At 35.2% G+C, this 15,531-nt stretch overlaps 1 protein-coding gene and 1 non-coding gene across 4 annotated transcripts; both read left to right on the forward strand.

Moving 5' to 3' along the window:
- Window positions 1-6,746: 6,746 nt before the first annotated feature.
- LOC126733126 (folate transporter 1, chloroplastic) lies at window positions 6,747-12,158 on the forward strand. Of its 3 annotated transcripts, none has more exons than XM_050436311.1 (11): window positions 6,747-7,072; window positions 7,163-7,239; window positions 7,759-7,835; window positions 8,112-8,205; window positions 8,855-8,948; window positions 9,456-9,529; window positions 9,793-9,924; window positions 10,831-10,902; window positions 11,001-11,021; window positions 11,215-11,282; window positions 11,832-12,158. In XM_050436311.1, the coding sequence occupies exons 1-11, from the start codon at window positions 6,937-6,939 to the stop codon at window positions 11,962-11,964; spliced, it is 978 nt and encodes a 325-aa protein (XP_050292268.1). In that variant the 5' UTR covers window positions 6,747-6,936; the 3' UTR covers window positions 11,965-12,158. The 3 variants fall into 3 exon arrangements, with proteins under 3 accessions (XP_050292268.1, XP_050292269.1, XP_050292270.1); XM_050436312.1 differs by having other exon boundaries at window positions 9,811-9,924; XM_050436313.1 differs by having other exon boundaries at window positions 6,748-7,072; window positions 9,814-9,924.
- A 409-nt stretch (window positions 12,159-12,567) lies between these two features.
- On the forward strand, window positions 12,568-12,670 carry LOC126690686 (U6 spliceosomal RNA). Its single transcript, XR_007644723.1, has one exon. It is a non-coding gene; the product is annotated as a U6 spliceosomal RNA (small nuclear RNA).
- The last annotated feature ends 2,861 nt before the right edge of the window (window positions 12,671-15,531 follow it).

The following is a 15,531-nucleotide window of genomic DNA, read 5'->3' on the forward strand; positions in this document are numbered from 1 at the left end:
AATTAGGGATGTTTGTCGTGTGGTTTTAGGCCATTTTTAGCACAGCACATTGCGATGCGGTTTTTAGCACAGCAATTAAAGGTGTTTGTCGTGCGATTTTGGGCCATCTCCTCAAATAAGAAACCTTTCCCACAAAGCTTCTCAACTCTTTTAGAGTTGTAGGAGGACTAAGAGTAGTTATTACTTCAGCCTTCGTAGGGTCCAAATCAATTCCCTTGTGATGAACAAGAAACCCTAAGAATTTTCCTGAGGACACTCCAAAGGCACACTTGGAAGGATTCATCTTCAAACAATGCTCTCTACATCTTTTCTCAAGTGCACTAAATGCTCGAAAGGATTCCTCGCTTTTACTTCAAGATCATCAACGTAATCTTCCACCTGCTTATGCAACATGTCTCCAAAGATTGAAGTCATAGTTCTTTGGTAATTGCACAAGCATTCTTTAGTCCAAAAGGCATCACCCTATAAAAGTAATTCCCAAAGGGTGTCCTAAAAGTAGTTTTTGGAGCATCTGTTAGGTCCATAAGGATTTGATTATACCCACTATAACCATCCATAAAAGAAACGCTCATGACCAGCTGCTACATCTACCAAAATATCAACATTAAGAAGTGGGAACTCATCCTTTGGGCAGGCTTTATTGAGATCCTGAAAATCTACACAAACTCTTATCTGGCCATTTTTCTTCTCTATAGGAACCATGTTAGCTAACCAGCTCGGGCATTCAATCTCCTCAATGAATTTTGCCTTTAAAATCTTTTGTACTTCAAGCTTTATCTTTTCCTCAACATCTAATCGATATTTCCTCAGTGGCTGTTTCACAGATTTAACATTAGGATCCATCTTCAGCATGTGCACTACCAAATTCGGACTTAAACCTGGCATTTCTTGATAACTCCAAGTAAAAACATTCTTATACTCTTTCAATAGAGCTACCAGCCTTCCTCTCTCCTTTTCGGATAGATTCTTGATAATCTTTACCATTTTCTCATCTTCTTCACCATCACCCAGGTTAACCTCAACGAGCCCTCCTTGCACGTTCTTAACTCCATCATTCATACACTCAGGGGCTTCCTTCACAAACTCCTCAGCTATTTGAACTTCCTATGGCTATTACGTTGGATTAAGGGAATTAGGCTCGCCATCCTCCTCATCCCCTCCCTTTAACCGTCAGAATTCATACACCACTCAGCCATCAAGCCTAGTGACCCTTCTTATCTTGGAAGGGCTTTCTAGTTCTACCACTTCACCATCATCTTCCTTTTCTGCTTGCAAGGCAATAGGATTGAAAGGAAGAATTCTATTCTCGCCTTCAGGTTCGTACTCTTAATATAAAGCTGCTTCAGCGAAATGAAGCTCTGCTCTATCAAAAGGCATCTTGGTGGCCTTGATAACTACCTGCTTGTTCCTCCAAATGGCCTTCACACATTGGTGATATGTGGAAGCCATTGCTCTATATGCCTTTAGCCATGGACGGCCTAAGATTGCATTACATGCATGAGAGTAGATGCCCAAATTAGCCCAACCCTAAGGTCCAAAGACACATGCCCAAGAGTATTCTACTGTAGAGCTCCTATTCCTACCACCTGCATTGGCTCTGGAATAATTCTTTCCCTCAGGATTCCCAAAGCATCAAAAGTTGGAAGAGACAGAATATTAGTGGATGCACCAGTGTCCACCAATGCCCTTTGATCTAAGATGCTCCCACAAAGGCAGTGACATACAAAGGTTTATCACCATCAACAGCTCGGTTGACTAGATCTTTATTAGAGAAAGTGACTGAATCTTTTGCTTCTTGGTATGCCACTTGCATCAAACTCCATTCAACAATAGCTACTTTGTGGTTCCTTTCCATCACCCTGGTCAAGGCTTGGGCTGTTTCTCTTCTAGTCATTGGTCCAAGATCTATTCCTTCGAGAAAGGAATGTATCTTATCTTCCTGCTAGATTCTCGCTATCATCTCTTCATCTACTAATGATGGTAGTGCTGAGCTACTGCTAGCCATGTTCTCTGTTTCTTCCTCTATAGGATCTTCGCGACCTATGAAGAAAGTCGTTGCCACCTCTGGCCTACACATTCTTGGGTTAACTCTCTTCCCAGCTTTGATAACCAAATCTCCCTTGGCTACCCTATCATAGAAGATATTTCTCAAAGCATAGCAATCCATAGTATGGTGGTCACATTTCCTATGATACCTACAATAAAGTGGATTTCGCTTTTCCTCATCTATAGGCTCATGCTTACATTTAGGCAATGTCACTACACCATCTTTCACCCAAGCTTCTAAGATGCTACACAACTCTTCAGTGGACATAGTAAAAGGAAGGGGAATACCACCTCTATCCCTCTTCTTTCCTTTGACTATCTTCTTAGATTCTTCTGTCACAGTAACCTCCACCTTCTTGTTTTCTCTCCTCCACGGTTGTCTAGGAACACTTACGATTTGTGAAGTGGATTCTTTTGAAGGCTTCCTTACAGACGTGCTTGTCCTCCTTGTAGCCTCTACAAGTCTAATAAAACTAGAGATCTGGAGATTCTCTAAGTAAGGCCGATATTCATACAACATACCAGCAATACAAACATCCACCTGCCTCTCTTCCTCCACAGGATCATAACATAGCAAAAAGAGATCTCTAAACCTCCAAATATACTCCAGCAATCCCTTAGACACCCTTTGCTTCTCATGTTGCAGATCTGACAACGTAAGCTTTTCTTCCAAAGCAAAGAACTTGTTCATAAACTATGTTGCCAACTCGTTCCAACTTAGCACTGACCCTGGTGTGAGACTGGTATACCAAATAAAAGCTCGACCTTCCAAAGATTTAGAAAACTCTCTGAGCCTCAACTCATGGTCGTGAGAGTGAACTGTCAACGCATCTACATACCACCTAATATGCTTTCTAGCGTTCCATGTTATGCCATCATACTTAGGGAATATAGGAGGTGTGTAGTTAGCAGGGTAAGGTTTCCCAGCTGTTTCTTCAAGATAAGGAGGCCTGGTATCAACATAGACAACACTTCCATCTTCATAGCCTCAAATAGAATAGCATGTATATCCTCCCTAGTCAGGTAAAGAGACCCCTAAGGACCTTGAGGAACTTAAGGTACAGCTGTCTCTTGACGTAAGGACTGGAACTCTGCCCACATAGTAGCTTGAGAACGTTGAAGGTCTTCGATGGCAGCCATCATCTCTTTGCTCTCACGATGAGCAGTTCCACCTAAAGACCCTGTGCCTTTAGAATGCATGGATATGTGGTCTGTACTTGGTTCTGACCAATGGTTCTCACCCACACCAATCAGTATCCCGGTACCCACCTTCTTCCTCGAAGGCATAGAGAAAGTGGCAACAGACAGGTGTATAACCCAACAAAAACACCCTTAAAAAGGAAAGTAACCATAGATCCCCAGCGGAGTCGCCAAAAATGTACGTGCAAGTTAGATTTGAGCTTATTTATGGAAGTGAAATAAGTTATCTAACAATACATTTACATGAGAAAGCCCAAAGAGATGCAAGCTTTGACATGATACTCAACAAGAAATAAAGAAAGTGATGGTAGGACATTAAAAAGACACACATTTAGACAAGAAAAAGAAGATGATTATCAAAATAACACAGGATGTACGTGGAAAACCCTAGAGAATGGATAAAAAACCATGGTTTGAGCAAGAACATCACATTCTTGCTCGACTTAGCTTGTATTATGTATCAGAAGGAGATCAGTTTACAATAAAGTGGCCTTTTTTTCCTACCAACTCTCCACTTTCATGTCAAAATATCCAGTTGGGTTCTTGCCCTAAAAGTTCCTCTGCATGTTCCTTTTATACTCTAAGGAACATGGCTGAGTACAAGGACAGGTGTCAAGTCATCATATTCTATCTTTTAAGATCTTTTTATAGCTGTGATGTTATTTGCTAACTAAGGAATAAGGACTGCGCCAACGTGGCACTGGGTCCCATGGGTGGGTAGCGTTACTACTACATGGGAGACAAGTCTTGAACATTGAGAGGGACATCAAGAGTATTGTGATTGGTACACGTGTGACTCATGGTGTACTCAAGTAATAAAGGGTGTCCTCATAGTCTCTGACCTTAAAAAGTCACTATATCCCTTTTGGTGAGTGCTTGAGTACTATGTCAGGTGTAAATTTTACTTCCTTCCCAAGGTAGTCACGCCTTTATCACTAACCAAGACAAAGCCTCTTAGCCAAGACCTACTCTCCCTTCCCTCACAGCTACTCCACATGTAAGGTCCGAATTCAACCACTCACGCATTCTCCCATGCCTTAGTGGTGTTCTGTACACCCTCTATGTAAACATAACACCGTTTACTCTATTTTGTGATGTAGTGTGGTGCGATTCATTGTTACTTACAGTGCAGTGTAGTTACTTCATTTTGCAAGTAGTTTTGGTTGGTTTGGGTGTAGTTGTGTGGTTTGGTGAGAATTCGACAATATACTTAATACTTCTATCTTTTCGGTATTAAAAAAAAAACTAGTCGCTAACCCGTGGCACGGGAACCTACCTATTTATGAGGTAAACTAAAATAATTTCATAAAATCTTAAATTGATTAAGAAACTAAAAATAGAAAAAGATAAGAAAAAAGAATGGGTTACATTCAAAAGAATAATTCATGGCTATAAGTTTGCACCATCTCATAAAATATCACGTTAGTGAAGTAGAGATATAATAATAATAATAATAATATAAACATTTGAGTTTGAGTTTAAGTTGGACTTGTTAGAGAGATAGAGTTTCATTCTTTGTTAAATTTGGATTAAACATAAATAATTTTGTTTTAAAAAAATGATGAGTTTGAGTTTAAGTTGAACTTGTTAAAGAGATAAAGTTTCACTCTTTGTTAAGTTTGGACTAAAAAATAATAATTTTATTTAAATAAAATGATAATTTTATTTAAATATTGTGCTGACATGGAAAATTGTAAGAGCTTCAGAGGCTTCGATTATATATAATAATAATAATAATAATAACTAGTCACAAACCTGTACTACACACGGGAACCTACCTATTTTTGTAACACCATATGTTTAAATTTGATAAAGAATCCATCACTTGAACGTGTAATGGCTTGCAAAAAATTTGCTAGACGTTTTCAGATTTTACAAAAAAAGAATCGTAAATTTAGATATAAAAACTTCCAAAATGCCAAAAAATATTAAAGAATCAAAAGATTCACTATCTATAAATTATTAAAACAAAACAATATATATATATATATATATATAGATATATGTGACTACACAATAGAGAAACATAAGAGATAAGAGAAAGATGTGTTATCTTCAAAAGAATGATCTATGGTTACCAAAAATATCGATGTTAAAACTTCTAAAATGACAAAAAAAAAAAAAAATTAAAGAATCAAAATAGTCAAAACCTACAAATTATAGAAACAACATAAAAAAAATGTGACTATAGCGTTACCTTTAAAAGAAATAATTCATCACTATAGTCGTGGAAATCTGTCAAATAATTTCAATATTGCAAAGTAATATCTCAAAAACCTTCCATCGCAAAGAGCTTTTAAGCCATTGTGTTTTCAGCTAATAAAATTAGTTTAATTATTAGCTGAAAACAAAACCATACGACAAACGCACCTTCAACTTATTTGTATTAATAAGAATCTTGACATTAATGTTTGATATGTCAAAACTCAAAGAGTCCAACAAAAGATGGATTTCAGTAAGAGAAAAAACTACCCCTCCATAGCTTTGTATGTTTTTTTTTTTTTTTTGACAATACAATGTAGCTAAACAATAACTTAACAGAAAACGGCCATACATACAAATATAAGACATTAACCAATCTTTATAAAAAGATGTCAGTTTCAATATTCACTTTGTGGTGAGGGTCCTCATTTTTGTTTCACCACAACATGGTGAAGCTCCAACATCAAACACTCAAACCCTTAAAAAAAATCAAATAAAAAATAAAGTCAGAGTTTTTTATTTTTAACAATATTATTATTAGATGATATTTGTTCCACATCACTTAAATAAATGTTCTAAGGCATCCTATAAAGGAAGAGACAATCTTATACTGATGTAGCCTATAATAAGATTCACAAGTAATAGAGATAACAATGGTTTATAACATGATCCTGCAAAGAGCTTTTGAACCTTCAACAGAGCAATATCTGATAGAGGACCTTATAATATCAGACAGATGGGAAATACTTGTTTAGATTGAAGGGCAGGGAATAAAATTCTTCACTCCTTGTGTCACCCTTGAAGGACCGGAACTTGTCCCACCAATGTTTACCTCTGTCTTTCCTGATTCTAGGGTCTTGATGCAATGTGTTGTCCAGGAAATATGACATGCATCCAGCAACAAAAGGTTCTGATCAAACATCATCTCTCTGCAATTAGTTTTTGGGTTTTAGGTCTTCTACACAAACAGTTTTTAAATGGGAGAGACTAGAGGCGGTGGGAGGGTATTATTGTATTTGGCTAGAAGTCTAATTTGCATTAGGTTTTTTTTTTTTTTTTTCATTAATTAATTATAATGTTTATATTTGTTGAAATATAAAAAAAGAAAATAGCGATGACGTGAAAAATTGTGGAAGTTTAAGAGGTTTGGGTTTTATATTGATAATATATATATAGATATATATAAATATATATATATATATATATATATAGATAAAAAATAAATAAAAGAGAAAAGAAATTAGAGTCACACGACACCGTTTAGTATTTCTGAAATCTGAAAAAAAATTGAAACATGAAACAACTAGTGAACCTTCCGTGTAAATACCGTTTCATCGTTAGCTCCCAAGTTTTTTGGACTCCAAACGGTGGCAAACGACCGCCGAGGCCGAGCAAGTCACTGAAAAGATACAAGACGCTAGTACTGTTTCATCAAAATTCCCAAAACATCACCAAATTTCCCTTATTATTTGTCCAAACAAAAAACAAATGTCACAATCACAGCCACAGTCAAAATCAAAGTCGGAGCAGTGGCAATGGGAGAACGCCACTGCCGGAGCCGCTGCCGGATTCGCCACCGTCGCCGCCATGCACCCCCTCGACGTCGTCCGTACTAGGTTTCAAGGTACTATCCTTTATTTTGTATTTTTAATTTTTTTGATTTGAGGTTATGAAGTTGTTTGAATCGAATTGGTTTTGTTTTTGTTTTTTGCAGTTAACGATGGACGAGTTTTGACTCTTCCAAGTTACAAGAACACAGCTCACGCTATTTTCACCATTGCTCGCTTGGAGGTTATGTCTGGTTTTATAGTTACTTTTTAGTCACTTAATACTTTATTTTAATATGAATTATAGTCATTGTTCAAATTTGTGACTTATATATCATTATTTTGTTAATTATATGTCCTTTAAATTTGGAAAATTCTTGACCAGACTTAGGTACATGTACAATTGTTCTTTCCATTTGTTCTTTATAAGAATCATAAAGAACCTAAGCTATCTTGGAAATGCATCTTACTTTTTATTGCTAGTACCTTGTTTTTTATGTGGGAAAAATGTTACAGATTTCTATTCATAAACTAGAAAAAATTATCACAGATTTATAGCTACATATTACTGGGTTTGCCTAGTTCACTTCACCTGTTAGAACTAAGGTTTGGTACTCGGCACCATTACAACTATGACTTATATTATTTCCATGAGCCTGTTATTGTCATTTATCATTTGATTTGAGTACTTTCTTTGACTCAAAACACTTCTTTCTATGGTATACTATTTTTTTTGATAGGAATGTTATTGCTTTGTGTTCAGGGTCTCAGAGGGCTTTATGCAGGCTTCACTCCTGCAGTTATTGGGTCAACTGTTTCATGGGGTTTATATTTCTTCTTGTAAGTACCAATGTTTTGGTTGTCTGAGATTTGAGTTTTTAGATTTTTCTTGTTCTTTACGTGGCCAATGCCTGTTTGAAAAATGTAGAGTTTTATTAGGTAGACAGTCAAATGTAAAACTTGTTGTCACACCTTATATACATTTAATAAACTTGTATTCACACCCTAAAATTGTAATTACCAATGCTTTCACTTGTAATTTCTAATTTAATTTTTTGAATAATTTTTTACTTTTATTTTTAAATTTATTAACAAAAAATTTTGTTTTATTTGTAGCTATGATAGAGCAAAACAAAGGCATTCTAAAAACAATGAAGGGAAGCTTAGTCCTGGTCTTCATCTTGCTTCTGCTGCAGAAGCTGGAGCTTTGGTGAGTTATGCAAACTTCTAATATATGATTGGGAAGACTAACATAGGGTATCAATTATTTTTTGTTCAACACATTTTGACGGCTGTTCATCAAAAAGTGTTGTACAAACCTGTTGTCATAACCTGCTTTACTTGTATCTGGCACATGATACCCATTTTGGCCCACATGTCCAATTAATGCTTTTATTTCCAAATCTTTGCACTTGTTTAGCCTGGGGTGTGGCGGGACAGAGGAATTTATCAATATTGAAATTATGTAATTAATAATTGGAGATTAGAAATGAAATTTGTGGTCTGTAAACTGTGTAGAAATGAAAGAAGTAAGTTCAGTTTATTGGGTACACAGCAACAACCATGAGGGGTAGCATAATCAGCTGGAAATCACGCCCCATGAAGCAGAGGTCATTGGTTTGAATCCACCTCCCTGTCCTTCCATACTCGGGGTTGAAGTGTTGGCATTGGCTCATTTTGAATTGTTATTGTTTTATTAATTGTTGTGACATTATCACTCCATATCCTGGTTGCTTTAGTTTCTAAGTGTTTAATGAGAAGAGAATACCTTATTCCTTACATATGGCATTTTTATGAGGTAGATACAGGTGTTACGTTTAGTTTTCTTACTGATGATTCCAAATATTTGGCTTTGCTAGGTTTGTTTGTGCACAAATCCTATTTGGCTTGTAAAAACAAGATTGCAGCTGCAGACACCTCTTCATCAAACTCAACCATATTCTGGGCTTTATGGTCTGCTCTGCATCTTACATTAAATTGCTAATAATCTGCACTCTCAGATATCGCTTTTCCTTGTGAGTCATATCAACTTTGGCTCTAAGTTGTAGCATCACATTAAACTTAATTATTTTCTCTTGTGCCACATAATTTCTTTTTTTTGAAGAAACATCAAAGCTTAGACTTATTCCAATCCCACCCTGCACCTTAATCATCTCAGCTAAAGATCAATCATAGTGATGTTGATTTTTAGAATTTGGAAGATAGCCTTTTTTATCAGATTGATTTTATTTTAGTTGTTTTTAGTATAATTTATAATATCAAAGTTTCCATCATGATCGCTTTGTTTAGATGACAAGAATTTTTTTAAATGAAGTGCTAATTAAGGATATTAATTGTATGTTGAACTAGTTTGCACTCTTTTAGTTGATTTTATTAGTTTTTTTTAATTATTTTTTATTTTTTATTCTGTTCTTCACTTGGAAACCAACTGATATGCTTATATCTTTTATCAACTTTCAGATGCCTTAAGAACCATAATGAGAGAGGAAGGCTGGAGCGCACTTTATAGAGGGATCATTCCTGGTCTTTTTCTGGTATTTTGTTGTCTCTTATCTATTGCCTTATGCTTTTTTTAGCTTGTATTATTCTCTTTCAATTTTGCCATTGTGCTCAAGCAGAAATGAAATTCACAATTTTAATACTGCAGGGCAGAGAGAATAAAAAATTATTCTAGAATGATGCTTATGTATATAAATTTGGTTGCATGTGAATATTAAAGAACTACACGTTGCCAGCATTAGTAATGCTACGATAAATTTTTATGCTTTTTATTGCTTTAGATTTTTCCCACTTAGAGGTGTTTGTGCTGCTTCAGCAGGTTTCTCATGGTGCTATTCAGTTTACTGCGTATGAGGAACTTCGTAAGGGTATTATTGACTTCAAGTCTAAAGACAGAAAAAAGGATTCTGAAAGTGATGATAAACTCTTGGTAAGTCACTACAATCAATGCTCTTTGGAATTTGGGTCTGCATAACTGTATAAATGTGCATATACTAGAAGTATCAATGTACACTTCTGCATTGACAAATGGGTCCCTTACTCCCTTTTGGCAAATCTGGAAATTTCCTGTCCTGTCATGTTCTTGAAAATTCAAGTCCTAGTTTAATGGAGAGATGTCACTAACAGAAATCTGTATGTTGAATCTGTGGGTCTATTAGTGGACCGGATAGGGTGTGTACATGTAGGATTGTATAGTGGATTTTAGTTTGTTTCTGCTGATAGTTGCTATACCAATGGTCATTTGGCCTTGATGTGGGTGGATATAATCTAACAAAATCTACCAAGGTGAGGTGCATGATAACTTGGATATATCTTCTTGCCCATGTCACACATCTGTCTAAATGGATCTCTTGTCCATTCCATCCTTTATTTTTATTTTTTTTTTTTTTTTATAAAGAAAAATAAGTATATAGGAGTATTAAAAGGTAGGATTTTGGTGCTATGGCCAGTGCCCTCTAAGTGTATAGGAGTATTGCAAGTATGTTCTCTTGTGCAGGAATTTATATCATACTTCATCGTTATTTATCTGTAATATTACTCCACTTAAAAGAAATAAGACACAATAAGTTTTAATGTCCACTATAATTTATCTAAAGCATTTGGAACAAGGGGAATTCTGAGTATTGTATACGAGGAGTGTTTTAAGTTTAAGAAAAATACATTGGAGTTAAGTATAGGCTTTTGCACTGCTTTTAAAACTCTGTAAGTTACGCATAGTTCTAGAAGTATAATTGCTTGCTTTGTGATATTATTAGCTGGCATTTGTTTGTATCTCTGATATGAATGTTTGATGGTATATTAATTCTTATAGTCTACATAATTTTTTTTTTCCCAGAATTCAATGGATTATGCTGTTCTGGGTGCATCCTCAAAAATTGCTGCCGTTCTTCTGACATATCCATTCCAGGTAGGCATTTGTCTTGGGTGGCGTTAGACCATGAATTGTTGATTTCATTTGTTAGTTGATCATTGCTTCTTATATGGTTGGGTGACTTGATTTTCCAGGTTGTACGAGCTCGATTGCAGGTTTGACAATGTGACCCTTTAATTCCTTTTTATCTCTGTATATGTTGTGTAATTATCAAACATATTGAAGGAAGATGACTGATCCATTCATCATAACTATTGAAGTTTCCCCTTGAAATATTGCATAGCCTTTAGTTTCATTTGTATTTTTTATTAATGGCTGGAATTTGGTCATATCTGTTTCCCTCTGCAGCAAAGACCTAGTAGTGATGGAATTCCAAGATACATGGATAGCTGGCATGTTGTGAAGGAAACTGCACGGTAAGTAATTTAGCCCAGATTTAATTATTATAGCCAAAGAAGGAAAGCTCTTACTGGAGTACAAACACATTGCTCTTTTGTAAATTGTAATTGATTGGTCATGCTTAACAGCTTGGCAATTGAGGTTATATAATCTTGGTGAATAAATTACTGTTCTCTGCTTTGGTCTATAGTGGATCCATGTTGTTGGAATTCCAGTCACCATATAGATGGGTGATATTTGGGACTGTTAACATGAATTTTAGTAGTCCATATCCTTTACAAAAAAACTCGACAATGCCAAAGAGAAACCCTCCACTAAGCATTTGTTGCTCCAACGAAGATCAGATGAGCTGATTTTTCTATAAGCAAAATACTAAATCTGTGCATTTTCTTGCAAATGCTATAAGAGAATAAAGAGCTATTGATCTCAAGTTGTCAATGTGAGAGATTTTGGCTCACCCCAGTGAGTAACAAACTTAGACCAGGTTTTTAGACGTTCTTACTTTCATTATAAACCTGAGACATTTCCTCATCTGTAAGGCTAATCTATTCTGTTGGGGCTTGCAGGTTCGAGGGTGTTCGAGGTTTTTACAAGGGCATTACACCAAACCTCCTGAAGAATGTTCCTGCAGCTTCAATAACATTTATTGTGTATGAAAATGTCCTAAAGTTGCTAAAAATGGCAAGAAGGAAGGACTGAATTTCTTTTTGTTCTAGGTTTCTTTTAGATTCTTTGTTACAGGCTTACAGCCTACTTTGATCTGAGGGTGAAATTGAGGAAATAAAAAGTTTTGGTATATACAGTAGTCTTAGTAAATAATTTTTCCCTCGCATTGAATGTTGAATTGGCTAGAGACATCTTGATTGCTTAATGGATGCATTATATGGACACTACTGATGGACTCGCTGTTATTTGCTAGAATAGTGATATATGCTTACACGTGACTGTACTATCTGCAAGTTTGGTTTAGAAGCATTTAAATGTGACTTTCCAAAAAATTTAGTACCACTACCGCATGACAAAGACAAACTGCGAATGATGGAGAAAAAATTGTGGGTTTATATGAAAGTGACAGGTAGCTTGCCATATATTACAGTTATGAAAAAAGTTGTGAATTTATTGTGATACTAGAAGAAGAAGTGAAGAACATACTTTTTTGCCTTTCTTTATAAGAAAAAACAAGGGAGGTAAGACTTTGTTTTAGACTAATGTTTGATTGGACCAAAAACAAATTTCAAGGACAAAAAATAATATTTCAACCAAAAAACTCTCTTTATAAGAGAAAACAAGGGAAGTAAGAGTATCCTTTCAAGGACATCCGATAAAATTGGAATGATATAGAGAAGATTAACATTGCTTCTGGGTAAGGATGACATGCACAAAACGAGAGATGGTTCAAAAAAGATGTCTTCCTATTTTGCCTTCTCTGCCTCTCATTTTGGACGTCAAATTCAAAGGTAAGCTCACACTCTGCCCATCCTTGTACGGTTAATCACTTGAAGGCAGAAAATTCCTGTATGCTGTTACTTTTAATTTGTATTTCCTTAGCTGTTTTAATTTCAGAAATCAGAACACACTGATACAAGGGTGATTTTGAACCTAGGTAATTGATATTCTTCAATGTTGAAGCTTTTAAGGTAGTCCCACATCTTAAATTTGTTGGGGCTTAATGAGGGTTTTTTTTTTTGGAGAAAGTTTGTTAACTCTTTTTTTTTTTTTCACCAAAAACCATTTAAAGTATGACCTTCTTGGCTAATCACTTAATCAGCTAAAGGGTTATTTTCCGCATATTCAGGCTGTTAAGCTATTAGAAAATATTGTAAAATATGTACATGCTGATTTACTTGTTTTTCTCTTTAGCATTTGGTGATGAGGTTCTAGTTTGATACTGTTTTAATGATTTAGATAGGCCCTAGACAATTCTTGGTGCTACTTGTTCTACAAGTTATTTTAAGGTTTACAATGACTATAAGTTTGTAGTATTGGTCCCAGATGTGGATGGCAGCCCTGTTAGGGTGAGAATCACAGACATAAGGATTTGAGTTTGTAGAGAGAATATATTTTGTTTTTCAAGTATATTGTCTAAATGAATGCCTAAAGGTATTTATAGGCAAGCACATATTCCCTGGAAAAGAGATATTTGTTGTGAACAGATATATCAATTTCAAGAGTTATACACTTACACAAATACCATGCAATTAATAATTCTCTACATAAACAAATTTCGCATATGTGAAGCGATACCATCCACCAAGTGAGAAGTTATTGCACGTATGAGGATATATCATAATATGGTGTGATCATCCATCGCAATTATACACTAACATGCAGTTCCATATGTATAGTGCTACTAGTATTAATCACGTTTTAATAAATTGCAAGGACTAAAGATTCAGCTAGGCAATGAGTCTGAGCTCAGGTTGGTTAAAATCTGTGTATGAGTTGAAAAATTGTTCAATAAGACAAAATTGCAATTTTTGCAAAGAAAATAAACCTAATATATTATCGACAATTTTTTTTTCCCTAATTGGTCCAATAAATCATTGTTAAGTTTTATTAAATTTTTAGTTACGTCTTTTAGTGTTTTGGATTGCAAGGCAAAAAAAAAAAATGGTTTGAGAAAGTTTATTTAAAACTAAAAAAATAATTTCCAAATTTTAGTAAACTTCATCGTGCAAGCTATGTTATAAATATTAGTACAACTATTTTCATGACCATCTCCAGAAGACATCTCTAAGAAAATTAACAACTGCCTTTTCTCTAAGTAAAGCTTGCCTAAGGCTTGTGCCCATTTGCTCATCATATGACAAAGCTCAAGGCAGGATATAAAATAAAATAAGAAAATTTGCAATCCTGAAGCTTATGCATGCAGACATACCTGCTACACAAGGTTTTTTCCCTCAAAAGATATTCACTGGGTAGCCAAGTTTACAACCAAATTCTGGCTCTATCATTTTTTGCCCAAACAGGATTAAAGAAAATGGAAACTAATCAAATTTTCCATTTAGGAAGGGTAGTCGGGCTTGGACTCGATTTAATTTGGGTTGTGAGTGCAAAGATTGATCGGCTGTCTATGTGCTTATAAGCACGTTGAACTCACCCCAACTTGAGGGATGTATATGAGCTGTCATAATCATGAGGGGCACTAGTGGAGTTGCAGACATTAGTGACAGACTCTGATGACTGGCCTTCCTCAGCAATCAGATTCTCTAACCCAGTGCCAATGTGTCTTCGATCATTAGATATATTTACCACCTTAGCCAAACTTTCAATTAGCAATCAGAGAAGGAGAAGAAGAAAAAGAGAGAGACTTCATACTTCTTGTCTTAATCGCTCATTCTCTTCCTTCAATTGCATCCCTGCATGATTCATGAATTCAAATAAAGGTATGACAAGAAAATGTCAAGCATGTTAGTACAAAAGTTTAACAATCTAGATAATTATAGAATATTCTTGCAATTACATGGATGTTATATAAGAACTGAGATCCCGTATGTTGTGCGGTACAATATATTATTAATTTTTTCCAATACTTCAATAGGTACAATATATTATTAATTTTCTTCAATACTTCAATAATTTTTTTCAAAAATATTGTAGTTTAACTGGTTATCATCTCATATTATTTCCAACAGAGACATTCAAGGCTAATTCAATGAACTAATATTTTGATATAAATGCAAATGTTATTGAAGTAAAAGCTTAAATAAAGAGAATATCATAACACAACCTCATACTTTCCAATATGAGGCTTTTGCTTTTATATATATATATATTGATTGATTATAAAAGAGTTTTATGGTTGATAAGTCTAATGAGGATCGACTAAGTAAAACAATCTATGAGAGGCTTCAGTCTTACCCAAATGCTTAAGTAAGCAACAAGGTCATGTTCAACTTTGAGGCCAATTCGTTTTGTGGATAATATAGTGTCTATGTTTAGGGGGGCTGAAAGGTGCTGAAAGGTTTAGATCTAACGGGGCAGCTGCCTCAATAAATTTTGAGCGATGACAATATTTCAATGACTAAGAGCTATTTGACAATATAAATTTACTGGGATTCTCTAGAATTGGTCTTTTACATAACAAGATAAATTTACTTCTTTTTTGTACCCTTTACCTTTCTGTAGTCATTTTCATCTTTATGGTGTATTCAACTGAAAACTACAACTCTAACGGGCCATGGAGCTGATGAAGGAAATAACTAGCCCTACTTTTACTGTAATTGCTTCTTGCGATGATATTTTGGTTTGGCTTGGCTTTTAAGG

Source organism: Quercus robur, chromosome 6 (genome assembly GCF_932294415.1).
Source record: "Quercus robur chromosome 6, dhQueRobu3.1, whole genome shotgun sequence".
Classification (NCBI taxonomy): Eukaryota; Viridiplantae; Streptophyta; class Magnoliopsida; order Fagales; family Fagaceae; genus Quercus; species Quercus robur.